Source organism: Atta cephalotes (assembly GCF_000143395.1).
Source record: "Atta cephalotes unplaced genomic scaffold scaffold00008, whole genome shotgun sequence".
In the NCBI taxonomy this organism is placed as follows: Eukaryota; Metazoa; Arthropoda; class Insecta; order Hymenoptera; family Formicidae; genus Atta; species Atta cephalotes.
Window position 1 is genome coordinate 2,745,674 of NW_012130072.1, and position 23,099 is coordinate 2,768,772.

The 23,099-nt window shown below is 33.7% G+C and overlaps 2 protein-coding genes across 2 annotated transcripts in view; one reads left to right on the plus strand and one right to left on the minus strand.

The window, feature by feature from the left end:
- The window catches only part of LOC105627154, a 14,855-nt gene extending 2,808 nt beyond the window's left edge, over positions 1-12,047 (plus strand). Inside the window, exons 3-4 of the mRNA XM_012208440.1 lie at positions 4,029-4,157; positions 11,839-12,047. Coding sequence (XP_012063830.1) covers positions 4,029-4,157; positions 11,839-12,047 — 338 coding nt within the window. The remainder of the gene's footprint in view (positions 1-4,028; positions 4,158-11,838) is intronic.
- A 5,948-nt stretch (positions 12,048-17,995) lies between these two features.
- LOC105627155 (zinc finger protein Pegasus) lies at positions 17,996-20,861 on the minus strand. The gene is made up of 5 exons (XM_012208441.1): positions 20,686-20,861; positions 20,044-20,275; positions 19,133-19,401; positions 18,727-19,062; positions 17,996-18,470 (listed from the first exon to the last, which is right to left on the minus strand). Exons 1-5 carry the CDS (start codon positions 20,859-20,861, stop codon positions 17,996-17,998), a joined length of 1,488 nt encoding a protein of 495 aa, XP_012063831.1.
- Positions 20,862-23,099: the final 2,238 nt, after the last annotated feature.

Consider the following 23,099-nt stretch of genomic DNA (forward strand, 5'->3'; position numbering starts at 1 on the left):
GAGAGAGAGAGAGACAAAGTCCCTTAAAATGCATGGCGGGATTTTCTTCATTAGAGGGCCGATCACGGCCGCTCCTCACCTTGGATCGACCTACCGCGCCCGGATATGACGTTCCCCAACCAACGTCCAGTGCACAGTGCGTAACGTCGCCCACGCCGTCGCGTCGTTATCGTTCCGTGTTTGCTACACCCCAAAATATAAATAACGATTGTTCCTCGAGTGTGAATCGATTAACAGTAACGATGAGCTGACTCTCTATGATTGCTTTCGAGTGAAGCTTCGTAAAACTTTTTTTACGATATCGAAACAACGATATCGTATATTTAATTTTCTTATTAAATCGTTAATTAAAATTAAAATTCATTTTAAAAGATGAAAAATAATTCTACAATTAAATATATTCATGAGATTTTTACTGATGAAAATAGAAAAAAGAAAAAGAGAGGAGTGGAGCTTGTTTCATTCATAATTCCGTTTATTCATTTATATACTTGATATAAGAAATTGAATTATAAAGTGAGTTAATCTTTTTCCGATTTGAATCCATTCACTCTGCGAGTTACGTTGTATAAATTGATCAACTTTAATCTAAGAAAATTTTTTAAATTGATGATATAAAAATGTGATCAAAAATAAAAAAAAACAATCGACTCAAATATCTTGCTAAATGTTTTTTTTAAATTTGTGTGAAAGAAAATTCTCTTGTATCTATTTAGAATATATAATTATAATTATACCCTCTTTTTCAAGAGTGGTTCAATTTTCGCTCTTTAGAATGAGATTCCATTCAAAAGAATTTAAAGAATATTTTGATATTATAATGAAGGAAATATTACTTTTCTCAGAATCTACAGGGCATAAAGTTTTTTGCAAATATATCTACTTTTTAAATGCAAATTAAATTTGAATTAAATCGTTTCAACTTTAAATATCCTTACATTCAATTTTATCAATTTTGAATCTCGATTTAATTTCTTACTTTTTCTAATTCTAAAAATTAGACGGTAAAGAGTAAATTAAATCGAGATTATATATAAATAAGTTAATAGTAATTTACATTGATAGAATTGGATATTAGCCAAAGTTATCTGAGAAAAAAATGCGTCTTTTTCCGGCAGACACCGTATTTAATCTATATGTATATCGCAGCTCACGTAAGGAATCGCGTAATAACAACTCTTGCAGACACCCGACGGCATGTTGCACGTGTATACGACGTTACTATCTGCATTTGCATAACGCAAAACTGCTCGAGCAGTACGCAGAACTTCTCGCAGGAACTCTCCCCGTCGTCGCTGTGTACGTCTCTTCTTCTCACTCCTTCTCTTTCTTTTCGCCTCTCCTTCTACGAGCCGACGTATCGCAGTACGTATCGCGTGTACGTTGTGGGAACCGATTCAGCCACGTTTCGTTAATGAACGCCGTATGAATGAAGTCTCTCGTCCGTTCGGCGAGTGCGCGCGTGTATCGCCTTTTAAATCTACACTTTCGGCGAAACTCAGGCCGCGCGTCGTAACGGTGTGTCGGCAACGTGAAAAAATACTCGAGGGCAAATTATGTTTCTTTTTCAAATTAAGGATCATTAACAGAATATATTTTAAGACAAAATTAAAAACAAATAAAAATCAAACAAGACGAATGAGAGTACAGATGGTTAGCGATGCACTAATAAAAAACAAAAAGAAATGGGATTGCGAGAAATGAAAACTATAAAAAATTATTTAAAAATTAATATTTTGCAGAATGAATTTCGAATAACCTCGTTCCATGTTTTGGAAAGACATTCTTATATAAAAATAATATTTCGAGGCTACTTCGAGCGTGTTGCACGCGAAATCCGTTGGATTTTATTGTAATTGCAATTTCATTAATATTTATTGCTCGCGAATTATATAGTTAATTAATACTAATTACATATGAATAATCACGTCCGTGCGTGCCAGCGATTTATGTACATTGTACTATAAGTCTAATATTAATAAAAAACAGTTACAATTGCTGCATTTTACTTTGATCGTATTTTGTAATACATGTCATTGCATTGTCGCCGGAAGTTCGTATTATCAAAGCGAATTATAATCGCTATCCTCTCCAAACAACAGTAGGAGAGAGCATTATATTCTTTTTTTATTTTTCGCTATTTTTAATTTATTTTTCAGAAAATATTTATCTAAAAAGAAGTTTATATTTCATAAGCAAATAAATGAATTGATAGATAAATACGAGTATTTGACAAACAGAAATGAGAGAAACTCTTCCTTAAAAAAAAAAAAGATTTGTAATATAAACTATACTTCAGTTGGGGCTGTTAAAAGTATATTAGATTATGCTAAAAATTCATGTGCGATATAATTTTATTTTTAAAAATATAGAATAAATACAATCTTTAAAAAAATATATACTTAAGAATTTTATTTTAATAAACTAATTGAAATATAATATATAATTTGGAAAAGAATGTGAAAGCATTGCGTTCTAGAATTTAAAAAAAATAAAAATAAAAGCACACACACACACACACACACACACACACACACACACACACACACACACACATCTGATTTTTTTTAGTTTTTGTTTTACTTATCCAGCATTCAATATATAAACTGGATATATTTATATGTATAGAGATTTTGATCGATTTTATGATATACACCATAGAGAATAATGAAAAATGGTGTTATTTTCGCGCCTATGCTTTTGTAAAATGAACATGATTGGCAACTGTGAAACGGACACTCGGTATGCGTGTGTAATCGGTACCGTTTGATTGCGGCTGACGATCGGCCCACCCGGTGCTTCTGATTAGAAATGGCGGTCGGAGAAATAAGAGAGGTCGAGAACTTATGGGGATACTGCTCGAGTCGGGAGCCATTAGAAGAACCGAACGAATACATCATAGGACTCCGGAGAAAATCGAACTGCATTCCACGTCCTCGACGCATTCCACATCAACTGCACTCGTTTTTATGCAATGCGCGCTGCAAATGCATCTTTACGTTGTCAGGGGATTTTACGTTGTCAAGAGATTTTTCGGATAACATCATCTAATTTGCATATGTGTATATTAATCTACACATTATATCTCCATAAAGATAAATATAGACGAAATATTTAATTAATATATTAATAGACAGGTCGTATTATTGTATTGTAGTGTATTGTATAATATAGTGTATGCAATGATATGTAGGTAATAAATATTATAAGCTAGAAGAACATATATTGTGATATTCAAAGAAATGTGTGTGTGAAAATAAGAATATTAAGAAAATCTTTTATTTGTTTTTAGAATTAAGTATTAGCAGTGTGGAAGGATGAGTGTGGATAAGGAATTTATGTAAACCAAGTCCCCTTCTTGGCTGAAGTGTATTAAATTCTATTCTATATTAATAAACAAATATTTTTTAATTGATACAATGAGAAAATTTTCTATATAAAAAATTTAAATTTTAGACTGTAATTATTTTTAATATTTTTATTATATAATTTGATTGAATTATTTGAATGATTTATTCCCAAATTATTATTTTAATTTTATATAAAAACTATGAATTAATATTTTTATTTGGATGATAAATAAATGTATTTTGTGTATAATCGAAAATCATTGTTAACTAATTTTAGTTTAAATTTTAACTTTGCGCTTTTATGACAAAGATATTTTCAAAATTTTAAATTATTGTTTTGATAATTGTAAAATTTTACTCTGATTTAAAGTAAAATTTTTTGAGACCAATTAATAAGTACACTTTATACTTTTAAAATTATAAAAATATGTATATAAAATCTTCAAGCATTTATAAGATTACGCTACATATTAAATTTACAGTACACGAAATAAAAATTACATTCACAATAAGATATTTGGAACAATATATATCTTCTTTAATTAGATAATATTCACGAAACTGTCCGAGAAGAATTTATAATATTTGAAGAATATTTATAGAATGATAAAAAAGAAAACAATTTGACGAATTTAAGTACGTGGCGCATCGCTGATTAGGTTATAATTTTTGTTGCAGCGGGTCTCGAAGAAATCTCAGCCAGATTGAACCTGATGGTGAAAGCGGAGCTGGCCGAGTTGGTCGCAGGAGCACCGATGAATCCAGGTGATCCCGAAACCAGATGTCAGTATCTCGAGAAGCTTTTAGGTAAGCAGAATTTTAAGACCTCTGTTTGTGGCTATAAATCTTTGCGACGATGATTACTTGATGTTACCACCTGTGAGAGTTGGTCATCACTCTTCTCTAAGCGGTTGATATATGTTTAGATAGAGATCGAACACTTGACAGTGCTTAGCGGTAAAGATACTTCCATTCATATACATATTCGAAATATACCGTCAAAAATCAAAAATTACATATAGCCGGTTATCATACTTAAAACTAAACATACACGTTTATTTTTAAATGTTTAAATTATTTCAAATATATATAATATATTTTAATTGAAGAAATATGTTTATAATCATGCAGAAATATTATTAAGCCTTAAAATTTAGTTTTGGACAAAATAGACTCATTTCTATTTATTGTTCGTGTATATTAAAATATTAGTCGAATTTTTATTATTATTTATTTATCTATTATCATTAACGTCATATAACTAAATTTTATATAACTAATTTTATTTAATTTTACATTATGTAGAAACGCAAATCTCTTCTCTTATTTAAACAAATAATTCAAACTTCCTACAAATTAAATATCATACACATAAATAGATTTATTTTTAAATATTTTAAGTACTCACTTATTTTACTTGAAAAGACAACGTGATCGAATTGCATAAAAATATTTAGAATATGAGCTGGCATGTTTCTCAATCTCGACAGGCACGAAGGTAAAATCGAGACATAAAATTCGGTCTGCGTTGTTACTGCTCGTCGCTTTTGCAATCAGCACTTCCATTGCGCGCGATCCGTAAGATGTAGTTGCGTGCACGTTCGCAATGATCATTTTGTGCGCCGAAAGGAAGACCGGGAGGGAGGGGGACCGGACGACAAATGGACGGGTACGATCGCGCGGGGGATGGCTGAATCTCAAGCACACAATAAATTCGCTTAACTCGCACCGCACTTGAATGAGCTTCACACGCGCGCGCGCGTTTCACACGGGGTGATTGTGAAGTACCGTCCGGTTGTCAGCACGCCGGAAGTCTTTTTCTTTTTTTCTCTTTGGAGGCAGGGGCGGGGAATATGCCGCTTAAGTATTAGACCTGGTCTATAATACAAAGAAAGAATGATTTTATTGAAGTCTAATCTAAAAATTTAGTTACATACAGATCTGAAAATAATTTTATTGAACTGTTAAAATAATTGTGTAGGAAAAAAAAACATGATGAGAGCAATGCTGTAAAAAATATTTATAGTTTAACAATCAATTTGAGCACCTTACATAATTATTTTAATGATTCGACAAAATTATTTTCAGATTTGTATCTAGCTAAATTTTTAGATACTACAGCATAAAAAAAATCATTCTTTCCGCGTAGGAATCACAGTTTAAGGCAGTCAGAAATATATATTTTGCCGGAAAAAACATCACAATTTAGAGATTTTGGAGTGCCTTTAGGTGTGCCTTCCAATAAGCCACACAGTGATGTCATCTTTGTTTAACATTGACAAATAAGGAGGATGTAATGTATGATCCTTAATTGTATTGCATCGTATCATTAATTGTATCGCTTGTTAAAAGGCACACTAGAGTAGAAAGCTAAAGATCATTGCACTTATTGTAGACCAAGTGTTTTAGTATTAAATCGATTTATCATCTTTTAATCGGTCAAGTCGATTGGAATTTTAGATTAACGACGAAAATCAAGGCGATCTAAGATAATCGGTTATACTTATACAATATATAAGTGAGTGCGGGCGTGGATGTGTTCAAGACATTAGAACGTATCTTCCGCTACGCAGGTTTTTATGCGTGCCAGATTATATATGGCGGGAGGGAGAAGAGGTTCCGTGTTGACACACATACTTGGCACGTGGCTCATTATCGAACTTTCATTCAACGCATTATTCTTTTATACGTTCGTTTCCGTTACGATACGCGATATTTGCATAATACGTAACAACACGTTTCGCATCTTTGTCATGGAGCGGACGAGAGTCCGAGTACAGAGAGATGGATATGCATCTACGCTGAGAAAAAATATATTCTAATTTTTTAATAAATATTTATTTGAAAAGTAAGTGTCAACTAAACATTTGTTTACAGTAAATAAATATTTACTCAATAAAAAAAACGATAGGTTAAATAAAATTATTTTTGTATTAAATAAATACATTTAGTAAATATTTATTTACTACTTAAACAAATATATATTGTAAATATATTACTCAAGCCTGTAATTTTAATTTTGCTCTTAAATAAATTAAAACTTTTAACTTTGTAACGAAAACTGAAAAGTCTTTTTTAAAAAATTTCGATGTGTGCAGAATTAAATCCCTGAAAAAAAAAATAGTCAATTTTAATAAATATTTACTTACACTCATAAATAAATATTTCTTCATTGAAAAGAATGATTGTTAAATCAAATTAATGTTTCTTGCATCAAATAAATATATCTTTATATTTAATAAATATTTAGTTGACAGTATTGAATTAAATATTTATTAAAATTGACTATATTTTTTCTCAGTGCGGATATAGTCTTTTATAAAATTGAAAACGCGCATAAGATTTGTGTCTTTATAAATTGTCCTGGAAATTTCCGAGACGTTAATTTCCGATCTTCGAGCTTCGCCGAAATCGACCAAAGCCGCGTGGTTCTGTAATATCTATCGCATCCGCACGCGTGATAAATTGCAAAGATCGCCACGGGGGAAAACGCGCACGTGCGTTACGTCAGAATGCAGATTTTCGCACGCGTTCGAATCGCACCGCGTCGCGGTATTTTGGGAGACGGGCGGCTGTCTGTGGTAGACGGACGGATCTTAAAACAGACGAGACGGGATGAGACTCGCTATACGGGATGCACTCTCGCCGCGAGAGTATTATTTATTCGTGCGCGAAAACAAAATGACGCAATTGTTCGAACCGTTCAGACCGTTTATCTGTCTTCATTCATCCGCGCAGCGCGATTCGGCGCCGCACGCCGCGCTCTAACTTTAGCGCGCGCCAAAATCGCCAGCGAGTTTGTGAATAATAAGCACGGTTTACAAGATAGTATGGTAAATGGTCAAAGTGTTTTTTCAAGCGAGAGATTGTTTGCTATTCTCTGCCGGAAAGTCGAGCTTATTAGAGATTACAAGACCCACGCTTGCACGCGTGAGAGAAAAGTTCAGTCCATCGTTCGGCCTCAGTATGCGTAATGATGGTCAATAAATAGGCGAGACTGTGAAAAAGATAGATACGCAATGAATTAAATATTATATATTCAATATATATTTCTATTTTTGTTGATTTTTTGTATTTTTTTTGTTGCATGCGTTTGTGCATTTTATTTGCGTGAACAAAATCTATATATATAAAAACTGTATTTATTTTCTTCTATTCTATCTATATCATAACAAATAATAATAAATAAGCTAACATTAATTGTCATCAAATGACAGTTAATTTGTTTGATGGCGATGTTGTCAACTGTTGTCAGGATTTTAAAAGAAACAAAAAAATTTTAAATAAATATCAAATTGTATAGAGTAAAAACTTTTAAAATGAATCTTACGTCAAAGAGTGAAATCTCACTCCTAATCCAGTACTCATAGTCTTAAATAATGTCTTAGGATATTAATATGTGCTGGCTCTCTTATTGGTTCGTGACATCCTATACTCAAGTTTTAGATATAAGAATCACGATTATAAATATCGGTTTTTTTAAATTGAAAATTGAGCTACTTTTTTTCAACACTGATTTAATTTTCACTCTTTAGAATGAGATTCTTTAAAACTTTAGAGAGTACAATTTTCTTGTTATTTTTAATTTTATTATTAATATATTATAAAAATAAATCACCCATTTCTTTTAAAACTCTGATATTCATGAAGATAAATAGAAGACAATATAAATATAATAGTTAAAAAAATTTTCAGAACTAGAAAGTATGTCTTAGATGAAATATAATGTATATTAAAAAAATATATATGGAAATTTATTATAATATTTATCAAAAATTGTTTAAAAAATTTGCATCTCTAATTGAAATAAATGTGTAAAAATTAGCCATCGTTACACATGCTAGCAGTAGTAAATCCCAGAAAATAGAGAACTTAAAAAGGCGAGTCAAAAAGTCCACAATAGAAAACTGGAGAAACTTGAACAAGAACAAAAGAAAAGAGAAATGTAATCCTGATATTTTAACGAAGTTTTTGATATTTTAGGTCTTTTGTGTTCTGTTCTTTTGTGACGGAACTAATGTATACTTATTGTTGAAATGAAAATAATATATTTAAAGTTTGGCGAGAAAGAAAATTTTAATTCAGACAAAGAACAGGTCTATTGTTGCAGAATCGCCACCGTTGGAATTTTCCACTGTGACATCACATTGCAATTTTGTCAAAGAGCGAATCGCTCTGATACAAGATTGTACTATCGGTTTATAAAGGTTCATTAAGGGCCATTTAAGGGCTTTCAGTGCCACTGGATTTATATCCATTTCAATGTCGATTAACTTTAATCTCAGTTCAACTTACTCTTTGTATTTTTTTAATTCTTATATGGAAAAAACGGATCTAAAATAAATGTCCTAATACAGAATATGTACCTATGTCCAAAGTTACACAAAACTTTATTTGTTTATATTAATATTAATTGTGCAAATGTTTTTTTCAAATATAATATTATAATTTATTTGTAATCTTTAAATACATTAATTAAATTATAATATTGTAATAAAAAAATTTGAGATTAACAATAATAAATTTTAATATAAGTACATAGATTATATATCACTAGATTTATTTTATTGAAGTGTCTAAAAATTTAGCTAGATACAGATCTGAAAACAATTTTGTCAAAATAATTACGTATAGGACGCTCAAGCTGGCTAGAATGTTTAAAAAACTTTTGTAGCATCATTATGTATAATATTCTGTTATACATAATGATTTTGATTCAACAAAATTATTTTCAAATTTTGAAAATAAATTTTTAGTAAAACCATTCTTTCCATGTACATTGAAAAAAGAGTCTGGTTAATTGGAATTCTGATTAAAAATGAACCAGAGTTTTCCAGTTGAATCTATTATAATTCTAGTTAAGATAACCAAAATTCTAATATGTATGTCACTTCTTTTTCTTCTTATCTATTTTCAACTCAATTGAAATTGAAGTTAATTTGCATTGAAACGAGCATTGCATCTAGATTACAAAAAAATAGCGCTATTTTTTATTTATATAATCTTGGTTTTTGCCTGTAATTCTTTGTTGCATTGTAGAAATCATTGGCTGTGCGTTCAACAGGAAAAGTAATTATTGTAAGATTCTTTAATGTAACTGGTTTATACATTTAGATTCATAAAGAATTAAGAAAAAGAACATTAAGGAATTTTTACAACAATTTCAAAGCTGTTCTTTTTATTGAACGCGGCTAATTATTTCTGCAATCCAAGAACTATAGACAAGAACTGAGATTATACAGATAAAAAATAGCGATCGTTTGCACTACTCTTGTAATCTAGAATTCTAATGCCAAAAATTACTGGGCGTTCATTGAACAATAAATGATTTTGATGAAAAAGGGAAGGTAGCCAAAAGAGAAACTTGATTGTCGGTATTCACTGAAATAAAAGAACTGCTCTATTCTTGTAATATCTATCAGTTCTAATCGAATTTGCCACTGCGCGTTGCACTTTCGAGTTTGACGCGCGAGCGTGAGCCCGAAAATCAATCCGTTGCCAATTTTAGCAGCGGCGCGGCGCGTCAATATACGCCACGCTTTCGGCCGGAAAGCGAGACGGGCGCGCGCGGGATCTTTTCCCTCGGCCGGAATATTTCATTGCGCTCCCACGCCTCGGAAGTTGTATTTATATGTGGACCTGCCGCGCTACCGGAAATGTAACGCGATGTACATGGTGCTCTCGAAATACGACGCGCGCGTGTCCGACGTGACGCGTGTTACCTTCCCTCGAGTCTCACCGCCGATCACGTTTTAATCATTTCGAGTTTTTGAAGGATCCTAAAATACATTAACTTTAATGAAATTAAATTCAAATTGTGTAACTTTAAAGTTAATAAAATTTAAGAACATTTCTAACAGTGTAGTGCAAGAATTAAAGTAAAATAAAAAATGATAAGAATAAAAATGATAAGGATAAGAAACACACACATATGTGTCTATATCTAACATTATCATTAATTACAAATGATTTAAAATAGAGTAAAAAATGCTCGTATATTTTTTTAAAAATTAACACAATGTCATGGTTTATTTCAAGCTATAATTAAATTAACTTTAAATTAATAAACGTTAATCAATAAACGTTTTGGCTTTGTAAGCAGAAATCTTAAATTAATCAACCAAAAGGGTAACGGATACAATGAAAATTTAAAACACATCAGAATTTTTTTATATATTGACACTTCATCACTGATGTGTTTTAAATTTAAGATTGTATTTCTGTGTTTTAACACTAAGGAAGACTTTATAAGCCGAAATATATTTGTTGTATATATATATAAATATTGTTGTATATATATATAAATATTGTATATATATAAATATTTGTTGATTATATTAATTTAAAGATTATATTAATTTAATTATAGCTCGAAATAAGCCATTGTATTAATTTTTAAGAAAATATACGAACATTTTTTATTTTATTTATTAAATCATTTGTAATTAAAGATAATGTTAGACATATGTGTGTTTCTTGTGTTAAACATGTGTGTGTTTCTTATCCTTCATATCATGTTTTTTATTCTACTTTAATTTTCCAGTTTACACTGCACTGTTAGAAATGTTTTTAAATTTTATTAACTTTTAAATACAGTTACACAATTTGAATTTAATTTCATGACATTAAATTTAATGTATTTATAACTAAAAAGTATATATTTGTGTACAAGTACATAAAATTTAATGTATTTTTCATGAAAATTTATAAAATTTAATATGTATTTTTCATAAAATTTTATTAGAAGTACATTAAATTTTATAAATTTAATGTACACGTTCATTTCATTTAAGTAACTAGTATAACTTAATTTTCAATTAAATCATTCATTACTTTTAATTTCGTTTATAACCACGAGCTTCATTTACATGTAAAGGAAGTGTTTAAATTTCTAATAGTGTAATATCTTAATATTATAATTTTCTTGCTATTTTGTACAATTTTCACGCAAAAATACTGATAGTCTTTTATCATAGTTTCATGGCTCTCTCTTGATATATTTCTTCTAATAATATGTTTTTCTTATCTTGCAACTCCTTTTATCCTCCTTTCTCTTTCAACAGTTTCTTATATTACAAAGTTAGTAAACTGTAGATAAACGGATTAATCGATAACAAAGTTACGCGTTTCAACTTTAAATGCGTCATCAATGCGTTACAACATTGTTGCAATATTGCTGAAATGTTTCGAAATATTAATTCTTGAGTTTCTTTATTGAGTTTCTTTTTTTTTCCTCGAAAAATTCTTCAAGTTCGAGTAATATCAATCAGCTTGAATCAAATTAATTAATAAATAAATAAAAGAGACGCGAAATATCTCTGTACACAACCGAATAAAAAAATTATTACTCTATGTAAAAATATTGTCTCAAATCGTCTCACGACAAGACCTCTGCGTTTTGAAACGCAGAGCCTGATGAGGCCCTTCTTCTCCCTTCGCTCGCACTTGACCAACGGGGACGGTGAAGATTCGTTTACTCTGCTTGCAGACCGGAAACGGGAGACTCCCGTGGTGGCGACGGCGGCGACGGCGACGACGGTTGCAACGGCGGCGGCTGGCTGGCCGGAGGCAGCAACCGGCAACTTGTACATCGAAGAGGGGGGCACAACGACACCGAGAAGTAAACGATCGCAAATCGCACGGATTCAACGTAACATCGAGACCATTCTCAGTCACAAGACGAATCAGGGCGATTGATCGGAGATCCCCAATCCGGAAGATCCCCTTAAACGAAACGCACTCTTAGGGTATTCATAGTCGGATCTTATTTAAGACCGTCTTAAGTACAGTCTTAAAATGTCATGAATCAATCAGAGAGCTGAATTAGCATTTTAAAACATTACTTAAGACAGTATTAAAATAAGAATGAATATCATTCTATGAATATCATTCTTAGACTTTCTATGTAGAAGTCACATTTTTTCATAAATTTAGGCTGGTATTCATAGTTCCTTCTTATTTTAAGATCATCTTAAGTAATGTTTTAAGAAATGCAGCTCTCTGATTTGATTCAGGTCATCTTAAGACTTACTTAAGATTCTTAAATATAAGAATCGACTATGAATATCGGCCTTAGAGTCATTTTGCACGAAAGATATTCGAACGAACTATAATCAGTATCTCCTTTCAAAAATTCTCTCGATGAGCTCCAACAAGGATTTAATAAGGATCCAGATTCTAACAGAATCGATTTTGCGCTTCTCAAGCGTTCTTAAATTAAATCAATCTCACGAGGAGAAGAAATTCGCGGGAAAATTTCTGGATGTGTTCTCGTTGAGATAAATGAAACTTATAAAATCTTCTAGTATAATTCCGAAGACAGTCTTGCAAATCAGATTTTATTGACTGTCTTCGTCTATCTTTGACGAAGAATTCAGCACATTCGGAGAAACAGAAGCTAAGCATTAAATCGAACTATGTCTATTTTGTAATATTATTAAGTGTAATGTAGTGTAATTCATTACAACCAGACAATCTCAACCAGAAATACTCACACTTTGAATCGGCTGCGCGAACGTTATTTGTGCAGATGAACTAAATATTTTGAATAGCTCTCTTTCCAAGCACGTTATGATTATCGGAACAAAAAAACGAAAGAATTGCTAATTAGTAAAGAACGTCGCAATGTAATCAATTCTTAAAATGTATTCTTATGTTTTAGACAAACGAATCTTTGTAAAAAAAAATCTCTTAAAATTTAAGTTAAATGACTCAAACTTATTAATTTAATGTAATCGATTGATTAATTACAACTTGATTGTTAAATCTTAAATCTTCTTATAAAAAGTAAATTCTTACGTAAATTTCTTATTATAATTAACATGATGTATAGGGGAAGGTCAGGTGAATCCGACACCTTAGATTTTTTTGAAGATTTTATTTTCTTGGACGGCAAAAATTAAGTGTAATATGAGACATTTTTTTACACCCAAGCTACCTTTTTAATTTTATATTTTTTTAATAACACTTTGTTCTCAATATAAAAAGGTCTTGGCTTTCATGTGCAATTAGATTTGTCACTGATTTGACAAATGCTGCCACACACTTGTAAAATTTTAAACAATTCTTGTCCAATATCAAATCTGCCCGATATATCACCCGATCTTTCTCTTATATATTATTGTATAATGGTGCTATAACATCTGGATGGTGCAATTTGAAAATTCAGAGAATGCTCAATTAGAGAAATTACTCGACTTTAACATTTATCTACTATCGTTGCGCGCAAAACCGAAATTATTTTATGTAAGAGAAAGAGAGAATGCAATAAAGCAATGAACAAATTGAAATTTTTCACGCGTCAGATTACATGCAACTTGTCTCTTTCTCTCTTTGTTTATTTCTCCCTGATAAATTAATAAAACCGTTATGAAGAGATGCGATGTCTCCTGCCGTGTCCCGGAGCTCGAAGGCAACTCGAGCAACGAACGACACGGTCGTGTGTCCGGGTAAATAAATTCTATTTATTTCTCTCTTCCTCTTTTTGATAGCTTTAACACGACGAACACTGTAATATAAAGCGCTTCTGTATTCATAAACGCATGGTAACGCAAGCAATAAAGTAAGATTATAACATTTATCGATGGGCTGTCTTTATTTTTTTCCTGGAAGAGGTGGAGACGACACATAAGGAGAACCTGCGAAATCCAGGAAATATCAAGTATAAAAAATACATATAGGATGTTCAAATTTAGACAGGAGATTTATATCAACTTTTTTTTTAGCAACAATATAAAGACGTGAGAAACGCTACTATTGAACAGCTACATGTGAACTTTTCAATTATCCAATTACTTCCTTGTAATAAACTTCCTCTCTAATAGAGAATACAAATATTGTCATTTATTTTTAAACTGAATTCGAAAAACTTTCTATTTTAAATATCATATAAATGAATTATTTATATTTCTTTATTCTATATTTTTCGAAATATTTTAGAACTTAATTTTAGAAAGTCTTTTATTTTAAATAATTTTCAATTAAAAAATAATTAATGCCTATTTTCTCTTAAATAAAAAAAAACATTCTATTTATTTTTGAATATTTTGAATTTTGATTTTTGCGGAAAGTTTTCTATTTTAAATAGCTTGTAGCTAGACAAATATCTTTCGATATTTTTACTAATAGATATTAAATTTAAAAATTATGGAATAAATAATATTATACATCTATTTCTGGAAAATTATGCATATGTCGCTTTAACAGCAGAAATATGAATCAATTAATTTTATTATCTACACATTTCCAATATTATTATTGAAAATTGTGTTGCGTGTAATACTTTCTAAGAAGTAATCCTTGACGAGGTAACAGAACGAGTAAATTGCGAGTTTATACGTGCCGTCACGCACAAAGCCTGGATTCTATTGCAGGGAAGTTAGAGACTGGTGAGCCAGAAAGAAAGAGAATAAGACGTGTACGATAAAAATTCTCTCCGTTCTATTCCTTATATACATAATATTCATGTATTTAGATTGTACCCATTACACCGTAGTAACATCAACAATATTTTTTTTTAATTCCATTCTTATCGATTTAAATATATCTTTATTCGTATGTATAAATAAATTGTGGGAAGGTGAAGGGAAGGGGAAGTCGAGGGAATAAGGTGGATGTGGGTGGCTTGTCGTGGGTGTCTAAACGCCTGTCTCACACTCAAGGCTGTGCTCGTCGTACTCTCGCTTGCCCTAAGATATATACCTTTACGTCTATCTTCTAGCTTTAAGACTATTTTCTTTGTAAACGTGATCACAGTGTAAAGGCGTCGCTATATACGCTAAAGCGGTAAGCACATATGGTGTGAACACGGATTAACACACACTCCTGTATCTAGTACATCTGCATTTTTTAATCGCATCTTTCGCTCTCTTCTCCGTTCTTCTTTCTCTCTTTTTCTCATTTTCTTCGACTAAAGCCTCCTATCTCTCTCCTCGCACGAATTATAATACAACTTTCTCATCCTCGATGAAATAATCCCAATCAGGCACTTTTTTTGTTCACAATTCCGCCCCGAGGAGCCGCACGAGAGTACGACAAGCGCGCGCATTTTTTTTTTTGTAAAGGTATCTAAAAAGATTTGTACGTTAATGATTTAATAATAAGGATCGAAAGTGCGAATGACAAACGTGTTCCTAATAATGAACATACGTGCCCTGCGTACAAAATAGTGGTAGTTTCGCGACAGCTCTTAAATACGTTATATCGATCGAAGATAGTAATAATTCGTGTACGTTGCATTCGTTTATGCGCGAGAGATCTGCCCGATGGCTTTTTCTCGGCGCTCATTGTTTTTTCTTTTTTTTTATACGTGAAAATTTGCCGTTATAAATTATATTATGCGACATCGGCTCTGTTAGAAAAGCACCGTTAATATTAAGACATTCGCTTATTTATCGTATAGTCCCGTGATCTCCGGTCCTCTTGGAATGCAAAGCAATAATAAATTACTTAGACTCTAATAAATAATTATAATCGTATTAAATACTATGCGATATACAGAATAGTTATTTTAAATAACTACAACCATTTACAGCAGTGTCCGCGTGTACGTGTATTTCTTCGTCTCATTGCGTGAGACGGCATATATTTATATATATATATATATATTTATATAATAATATCCGTGTATACATATATTTGTGTGTGTCTGCTGTTATGTACGTGACTCTACGTGTATACATACATATATGTGTATATATATGTGTATATATATATTTTATATATATATATATACATATATATATATACACATACACACGCTATCTCAATATTCTTCCTTTCGTGCTTTTTTTCTTCCTTAATACTCTTTTTCTCTCTGTACAAATATTTATATATAAAATATTTATCGAATCAAAGGCGAGAAAGGAGGAGAGAGGCGACTCCAGCCAAAGCGAACGGATCGAGATACCTGCCCGGTACGAGCCCTCGGCTAAAAAGTCACACCTCTCGAACTTGCCCCCTGTCATATTAATAATTAATAACGCACGCCCGGCTAGCTTTTGTGTCCTGTACATCCTCGCTTCGCGATTTTGCACTGGTTTCTCATTGCGACGCAACGTTCCTATCTAAAGGAGAAAGAAGAATAGATGGAACTCGCGGCAATACCTGTCGCGTCGCAATACAACGGTATCCATGTGTGTCGACGCGTCGCGCCGACATTCTTTCGACGAACGTGACGTTTCGTATCCTTCAAATTTGTACAATCTCGATAGAGCTGCTTCTCGAATCCGTGTAAAAATCCACATCGCGGAATTATTAAAGGATAAATAATTGTTCGATAATTCGTGATATTGCTCTTCTACTATATAAATTCTACGCGCATAGATCTTAAACATTCAAAAACAAAAGATATACATACTTTCTTTTTCTTCTACATATTTTGCACAATTTTTCTTTGTCTTTAAAGGGCTTGGCCTTAAAACAATAATATAAATGCGTTTCTTTCCTTCTCTCTCCCTCAATCTACAAAATAAACTTCTGATGGATTATATCCGCGCCTTGCCTCTATCATCCAAACTGCACAATGTCAACTAAATAGTTTCTATCTATTTATCAGGTTAAAACAAAAGTTCGTAGCATATTATTTTATTTATATCATGTGTTTTTTAAAAAAATTTTGGCAATTAAATATCATTCGATAGAGCAAAGTTTTAAAAATCTATTTTTTGAATTGCGGTTTGATGATTTTTAAACGGAATTATGAGCATTTTAATCCGTGATAACTCAGTACCAAAAAATTTTACGAATATTTTTAATAAATGATTTTGTTATAAAATTGTAAGCTTGTTAAAAAGTCAAAAATTTTTGCAAATTTTTTTTGGGCACATGCCAGGCCTACAAAATAAGAAATTTCCTATTTTGCAAAAAATTATCAAACTTAAAAGACATCTTTCGAAAGAGATTTTAAGTTTTAAAACTCTTTTTTTTTATTTAAATTTTAGTAATTTTTAACATTTAAACAACTGTAATGAAATTCGTAGCTCTATGAACTTTTGTTCCGACCCAATACATGAAATTTTAATGTCGCTTTTTTTGCGATAAAAGCACAACATAGCTATATATATATATATATATTTTTTTTATTTTTCACAATTGACAGGGCAATTCGCAACGTACCCCGTCGCATTTCTATATTTACTTTACTAATTTAAGACTAATGATAGAGCTCGGAATATATCTCGATAAAGCCCTATGGACGGATAGTTCATACAATATAACAGCATGATGGACGAGTGTGTTGGCAATTTCTTTTTTCTCACAATTTTCTCTTCCTTTTTCTCTTTTTAAAGGAAAGGCACAGTTTGTCGCGCTTTGTACATTATTTTCTGAGGGAACAGACATATCCTCTCTCGAATTCTTAAAAATAATTTACAATTCAATTTACAACTGATTTACCGTTAAGTTTCGGCGCATTCTTATGCGTTTCTAAAAGTATATTTTAGCGAGAAGTATGTCTGGATACGTCGCAGAAAATATTTATACCTTCATGCTAATGAACACTGAACGTATGTTAGACATACATACATACCGAATCTCCTGCCATTTTGTTTCGTTTAACGAAGAAGGAAAAGAAAAGAAGTAGAAGAAATAGGAAAAGGAAAAACGAATTTCTTAACTGCGGGTATTTTTCTGCTTTCCTCTCTCAGTTACTGATGACTCTTACTCAGTAAATGCGAGTTGAACTGGTACAGATTGCAGCACTGCTCCCCGCAAATATTGCACTTCCATGGGTTACTTTCGCTGTGACAACCTTTATGAAGGAAGTACAACGTCTGATCCGGAAACGTAATGCGACAGTGAGTGCACTGGAGGCCGCTCGTACGAGGATCCGGCCTGGTCGAAGTGGGTGGCTCGCCCCTCGAGTGTGGATTAGAATTAACGCCGCCACCGCAACCGCTGTTGTTACTACTGTTATTGTTGTTATTAGTGGTACTGGTGGAAAGCTTACGGCGAAGATCATCGCGCAGCAACGATTTTAACGGCGACACCTTGATCAGCGATGGTAACGGTAGATTGCTCGATGTCGCTCCACTATCATCCATACCATTGCTGTTTGGCTCTTGCTTGATGGGTATTAAGGAAATCGAAGGTGTAATAGCTTCATCGCCTCCGCCTACGTTCCTGAGAAAAATGTGAAAATCCGATCTGTAATTTATGTCATTTAGAACATAATTAATTGTCGGCATTTCTAAATTAATATTTAAACTATAAGCACACATAATTTATCAGTCAAATCGAAGTTAATAAAGATAAAAAATTATATAAAGATTATACAAATTTCTAATAAAGAATTTGTAATAATTTTTAACAATTAAAAAAATCATTGCAATAAATATTAATAAATTTGATAAACTAATTTAGTAATTTTTTTGCTCACCTATGAATGGTACTGCTATTGATAGATAATTGATGATGACTACTGCTTGGTGCATTGCTATTGCTGTCGGCGCTCTGAGGACTATTGGGACTGTCTCCGTTCAACGGGGCAGGACTTGGATTTCGTTGATTGGCAGCTTGTTCAGGGTAAGGAATGGATATCTCCACGTGGGGCGTGAGGAAATGCATGGGGGGCGTGGCGTTGTCGGTCGAACGGTTGCCAGTACTATCTCCGCTATCAGACAAAGGTGCCGAAGGCATCGCTTCCCCGGATGTGCAACTATTCATTATGGATGTAGAGCTATTTGGTCCTGGATTATCTAAATCTATTCCATGTCTACAAATAATAAGATATATAAGATATATGAGAGAGCAATGACACTTTCCTAAATAATTCAAGCACTTACCTATTAAAGAAGTGCAACCTAAGACATTTCATGGTAGCTGCACGATAATTGCAGAGAGGACACGATTTAACCATATCGTGCTGACCGACGTGTTCATTCTGAAAGTGAGCACGCATCGCGATTTGTCTTTGGAAACCTCGGTTACATATCGGGCAATGGTATGGCAAAGTTTTTGAATGTGTCGTAAAGTGTTCCGCAAGATGGTCCTTCCGAAAGAATCTCTTCTGACATACTCGACATTCGTATGGTTTTACGCCTGTATGCCTCATCTAAGAGATAGAAGGGGATGCAATAGATTAAACATTCATAGATAACTATATTTATTCAGTATAAAGAATAATTATATAAGAGAATAAGAGTATATAATTCAAAAGGATTATATATTTACACTATCGTCTATAGCAGTGATGCGCAACCTGAAGCTCGCCTGTGAATTTTTTGCGACTCACATAGCCGAAAATATAAAATCATACCTTCTATTTTATGCAAATAAAATACACATTATATAATCAGCAAGATTTTACTTATTTCTGAAAGTGGCTCTTATAAAAGGTTGCCCATCACTCTAAATCTAAAAATTCTATTTATTTTTGTTGATGTTTAAATAATACTGCACATACAAACATGTCTTACTCACTAAAAAAAGAATCAAGTGTATAAATTACTATAAAAATAAAAAAAGTAATAAAACATCAAATATTTCATCAGTATAAAAGATATAATTATTGAAAAGTCAAAAAATTTCAAAGTCCTATCTCTTATATAAGAAATACAAATTAATTTAATATAATATTAATCTAAAAAATAGAAATAATCAACAATGACCGCTCGATACTTTCAGTGTTAAATGTGTAATGTATCATAGAAACATCAACATAAGTCTTTTTATTGTATAACTTTTCTATACTCACTTTGTGTCTTCTCATATTAGCTCCATTTGAAAATTTCATATTACAGACATCACATTCAAACATCTTTCTGTGAGACCTGATTCCCGAATGGCCCTCTTCCGCATCCCCATCATTTTCTGTTCCTTCTATGCCTTCAGCGCTTTCTCCAGCTTCACCACTCGCCAGGCATTGATCTTGGTGAGCGGAGAAAGCCGTTTTATTTATAGTCTCATAATTGTCACATCTATCACATCTATTAAAATTAAAGAAATTAAAGAAATTGGATATATAATCAAGAAATGGAATCAAAATAGAAATCATTCTAATCAGCTGATTGCAACTATCGCTTGATAATGTATAGCAAAAGCAACTGTATAATTCTTTAATGTGATTGGTTTATTTAGATCCAATGAGAAACTAAGGGCCAGATCAATCACATCAAAGAATTACTTTGTAACAGTTGCAAAACTGCTTTCTCTGCTGAATGCAACCATAACTACATTCAACAGAATGTTTATTTTACAATTGTTATAAGTTTTCTTTGTATTAATTAGATTACATATTTAGATCTAGAGAAATAGTCCTATCGCAGCGAAAAAAAGTCTCAACGGTTGCAAAATAAACTTTAAGATTAATTACACAATAAAGTGTTTTGAATCTCACCTAAACGCAGGAACAGCTCCATCGCTACTGTCATAATTTGTATTGAGAGCTGCTTCGTTATCAGGATCCAATGTCTCTTCTTCTCTGTGATTAGAAGAGTCCCCAGCTTCGGCTTGCGAAGAGGAATGGGAGTCTACCTCGTTTTCCCCACCACCACCATCAACCCCATCTGACATGTTACCAGGCGGAAGGACTATCTTGAGTCCGTCATCTAACCTAAGACGACAAATTAATCACGACTTGGATTAATCAAGTTTATTCTTAAGCATCAAACACGAGCAGCTACCCATTGAATTCACATAACAACTCCGAGAGTCCTAAACGTCAAAAACATCAAATCATCGATCACCGTCCATTCACCCATTTAAATACAACCGTATCTCTTTAAACGAATCACACAGTCTTTCGTTAACTTTCCGAAAACCGAGAAGCATTATCAAGGAACTGCAAGGAAGGATCGATCATCTGACACACTTCGCGTTCCATATTTCGCCGTGTCGAGCGAACGGGAGGCACCCGACCCGATATTGTCGTGCCCTACATAGCGTCAACTCGTTCGTCGTCACCACGTTCGCGGACACGTCGCGAAATTTCGAAGCGCGATGTAGGAACGCGTTTCGTTAATCGCTACGTAGAACTAGCAATCGTTCGCTCGCTCGCGCATAGCGAGGGTGCGAACGAACCTCTCGTCGACATCGCGAATCCTCGGAGAAACGAAATCGCGCGTCTTGCGCGAGAGAGAGAGAGAGAGAGAGAGAGAGAGAGAAAGAGAGAGTCTCACCATTTAACACCGTCGATCACCGTGACGTTACGCGCGAGCTCGCGTCTGCTCGCATCTCGCGCCGTCGCGCGCTCGATGCCACTTTACCTGTCAGCTCTCTCTCCGGCGGCTCCGATACCCGTATATCTCTCTGTCAGGCGCTGTCAACCGTGCGGATTTTTTGCGAGATACTCCGCGCGAAAGAGAGAGAGAGAGAGAGACAGAGAGGGAGAGAGAGAGCTCGCGCGTGAATACGCGACTCCGAGAAGGGTGTCCGAGAGAGAGCAAGGTGCAACGGTACGAGTGTTACCCAATCCTGGGAAGATTACGGCATAGAAACACCTGGTGGTAAAGCGCAATGCCAGAGTGCACTGCACTTTGTCCCAGTTTCGACCGAATCCGTCACTCGTGACGTAGTTTTCGCGGCTTTTCCGCGGAAAGTCTCTGGCGGTCGCGCGCGCGACGGCAGAGGAGACGAGAGAAAAAAAACGATTGGCGAATGAGAGGAAGGGGTGGACCAAAAGGGGGAAAGGACGAATGAACGAACGAATGGGACGGAGACGGGGGGACACTTCTCTCGCTTTCGGTTTTGCGTGCCACTTACTCACATTCCACGGGGGGGATCGGGACCGCGGGTGCACCTTCCGCACCTTCCTCGACGCCACGACGGAATTTCGCTCGTCCTCGCGCGCCGCCCGACACTCACGTCTCACGATCGCTCGATCGCTGCCGCAACACACGCATCTCCCCGACACTTTTATTTTTCTTCTTCTCACTCTATCTTTTTCTTTCTCTCTCTTTCTCTCTTTCTCTCCTCCGTTTCCTCCCCGCGATACCTACGCACGACCACACACAAATAAAATGTAACGGAAGCGCGAGTGTCCGTACGGCACTTCTCTCGCGCTCACCGATATCGACACTGCTGCCAACCGCCTTGCCGACGTCTACCACGATGACGCGATCCGCTTCGTAACTCGCCGATTGACGGATACCGCGTGATATCCTAATATCGCGCCGATGCCGATGCGGGAATCGCGACGCGCGAAGCTCGACGAACTTCACAGTTCACGCCGACCTCGCGATCGAGGCCGCGCGCCGCACTCCTTCGCGCGAACTTAACCTCATCGCGTGATCCGAGGTTGGTATCATGTTATCACGCGCGTATTTCAACTTCTGATTTTTTCAAACGTCATATGTCGTTATCACCCATCGTACGACGTGTTTACGTGCAATAAATGGTGAATGTTCCTGGATATTTCGGATATTTCCTCGATTTACAAGCTGCTGTTCTCTAACATATTTTTTTTATATAGTCATTTTTCTTTTGTAATTTTCTTATTATTTCGTAGTGTTATTGATTTATTACTGTAAATGTGTTTAGCACATTGTTATGCTTATTTGCTTGAGCGTTGAAAGGATTAATCCTGGAGCAAGATAAATAAAGCTATTTATCTATTTATCTATTCATTCATTCATCTAATCCATCTATGTGAATTATTACATAAGTTTGTTTTTACTGCTGCATCATGCTGCACTAGAATTTTCTTAACTTTCTTCTCGCTTTTATTAAATACTGAACTAACACACACACACACATATATATATATATATATATATATATTATTTACTTTTTTACTTTAGTAATACTAAGTAA

Bases quoted from the DNA above. Each gene is read 5' to 3' on its own strand.
- LOC105627155 (XM_012208441.1), bottom strand. From the start codon at position 20,861: ATGTCAGATGGGGTTGATGGTGGTGGTGGGGAAAACGAGGTAGACTCC. The intron at 19,402-20,043 runs GTGAGTATAGAA...TCTATCTCTTAG, and splicing joins CTAATATGAGAAGACACAAA to ATGAGGCATACAGGCGTAAA. The intron at 18,471-18,726 runs GTGAGCAAAAAA...CATTTTTCTCAG, and splicing joins AATAGCAGTACCATTCATAG to GAACGTAGGCGGAGGCGATG.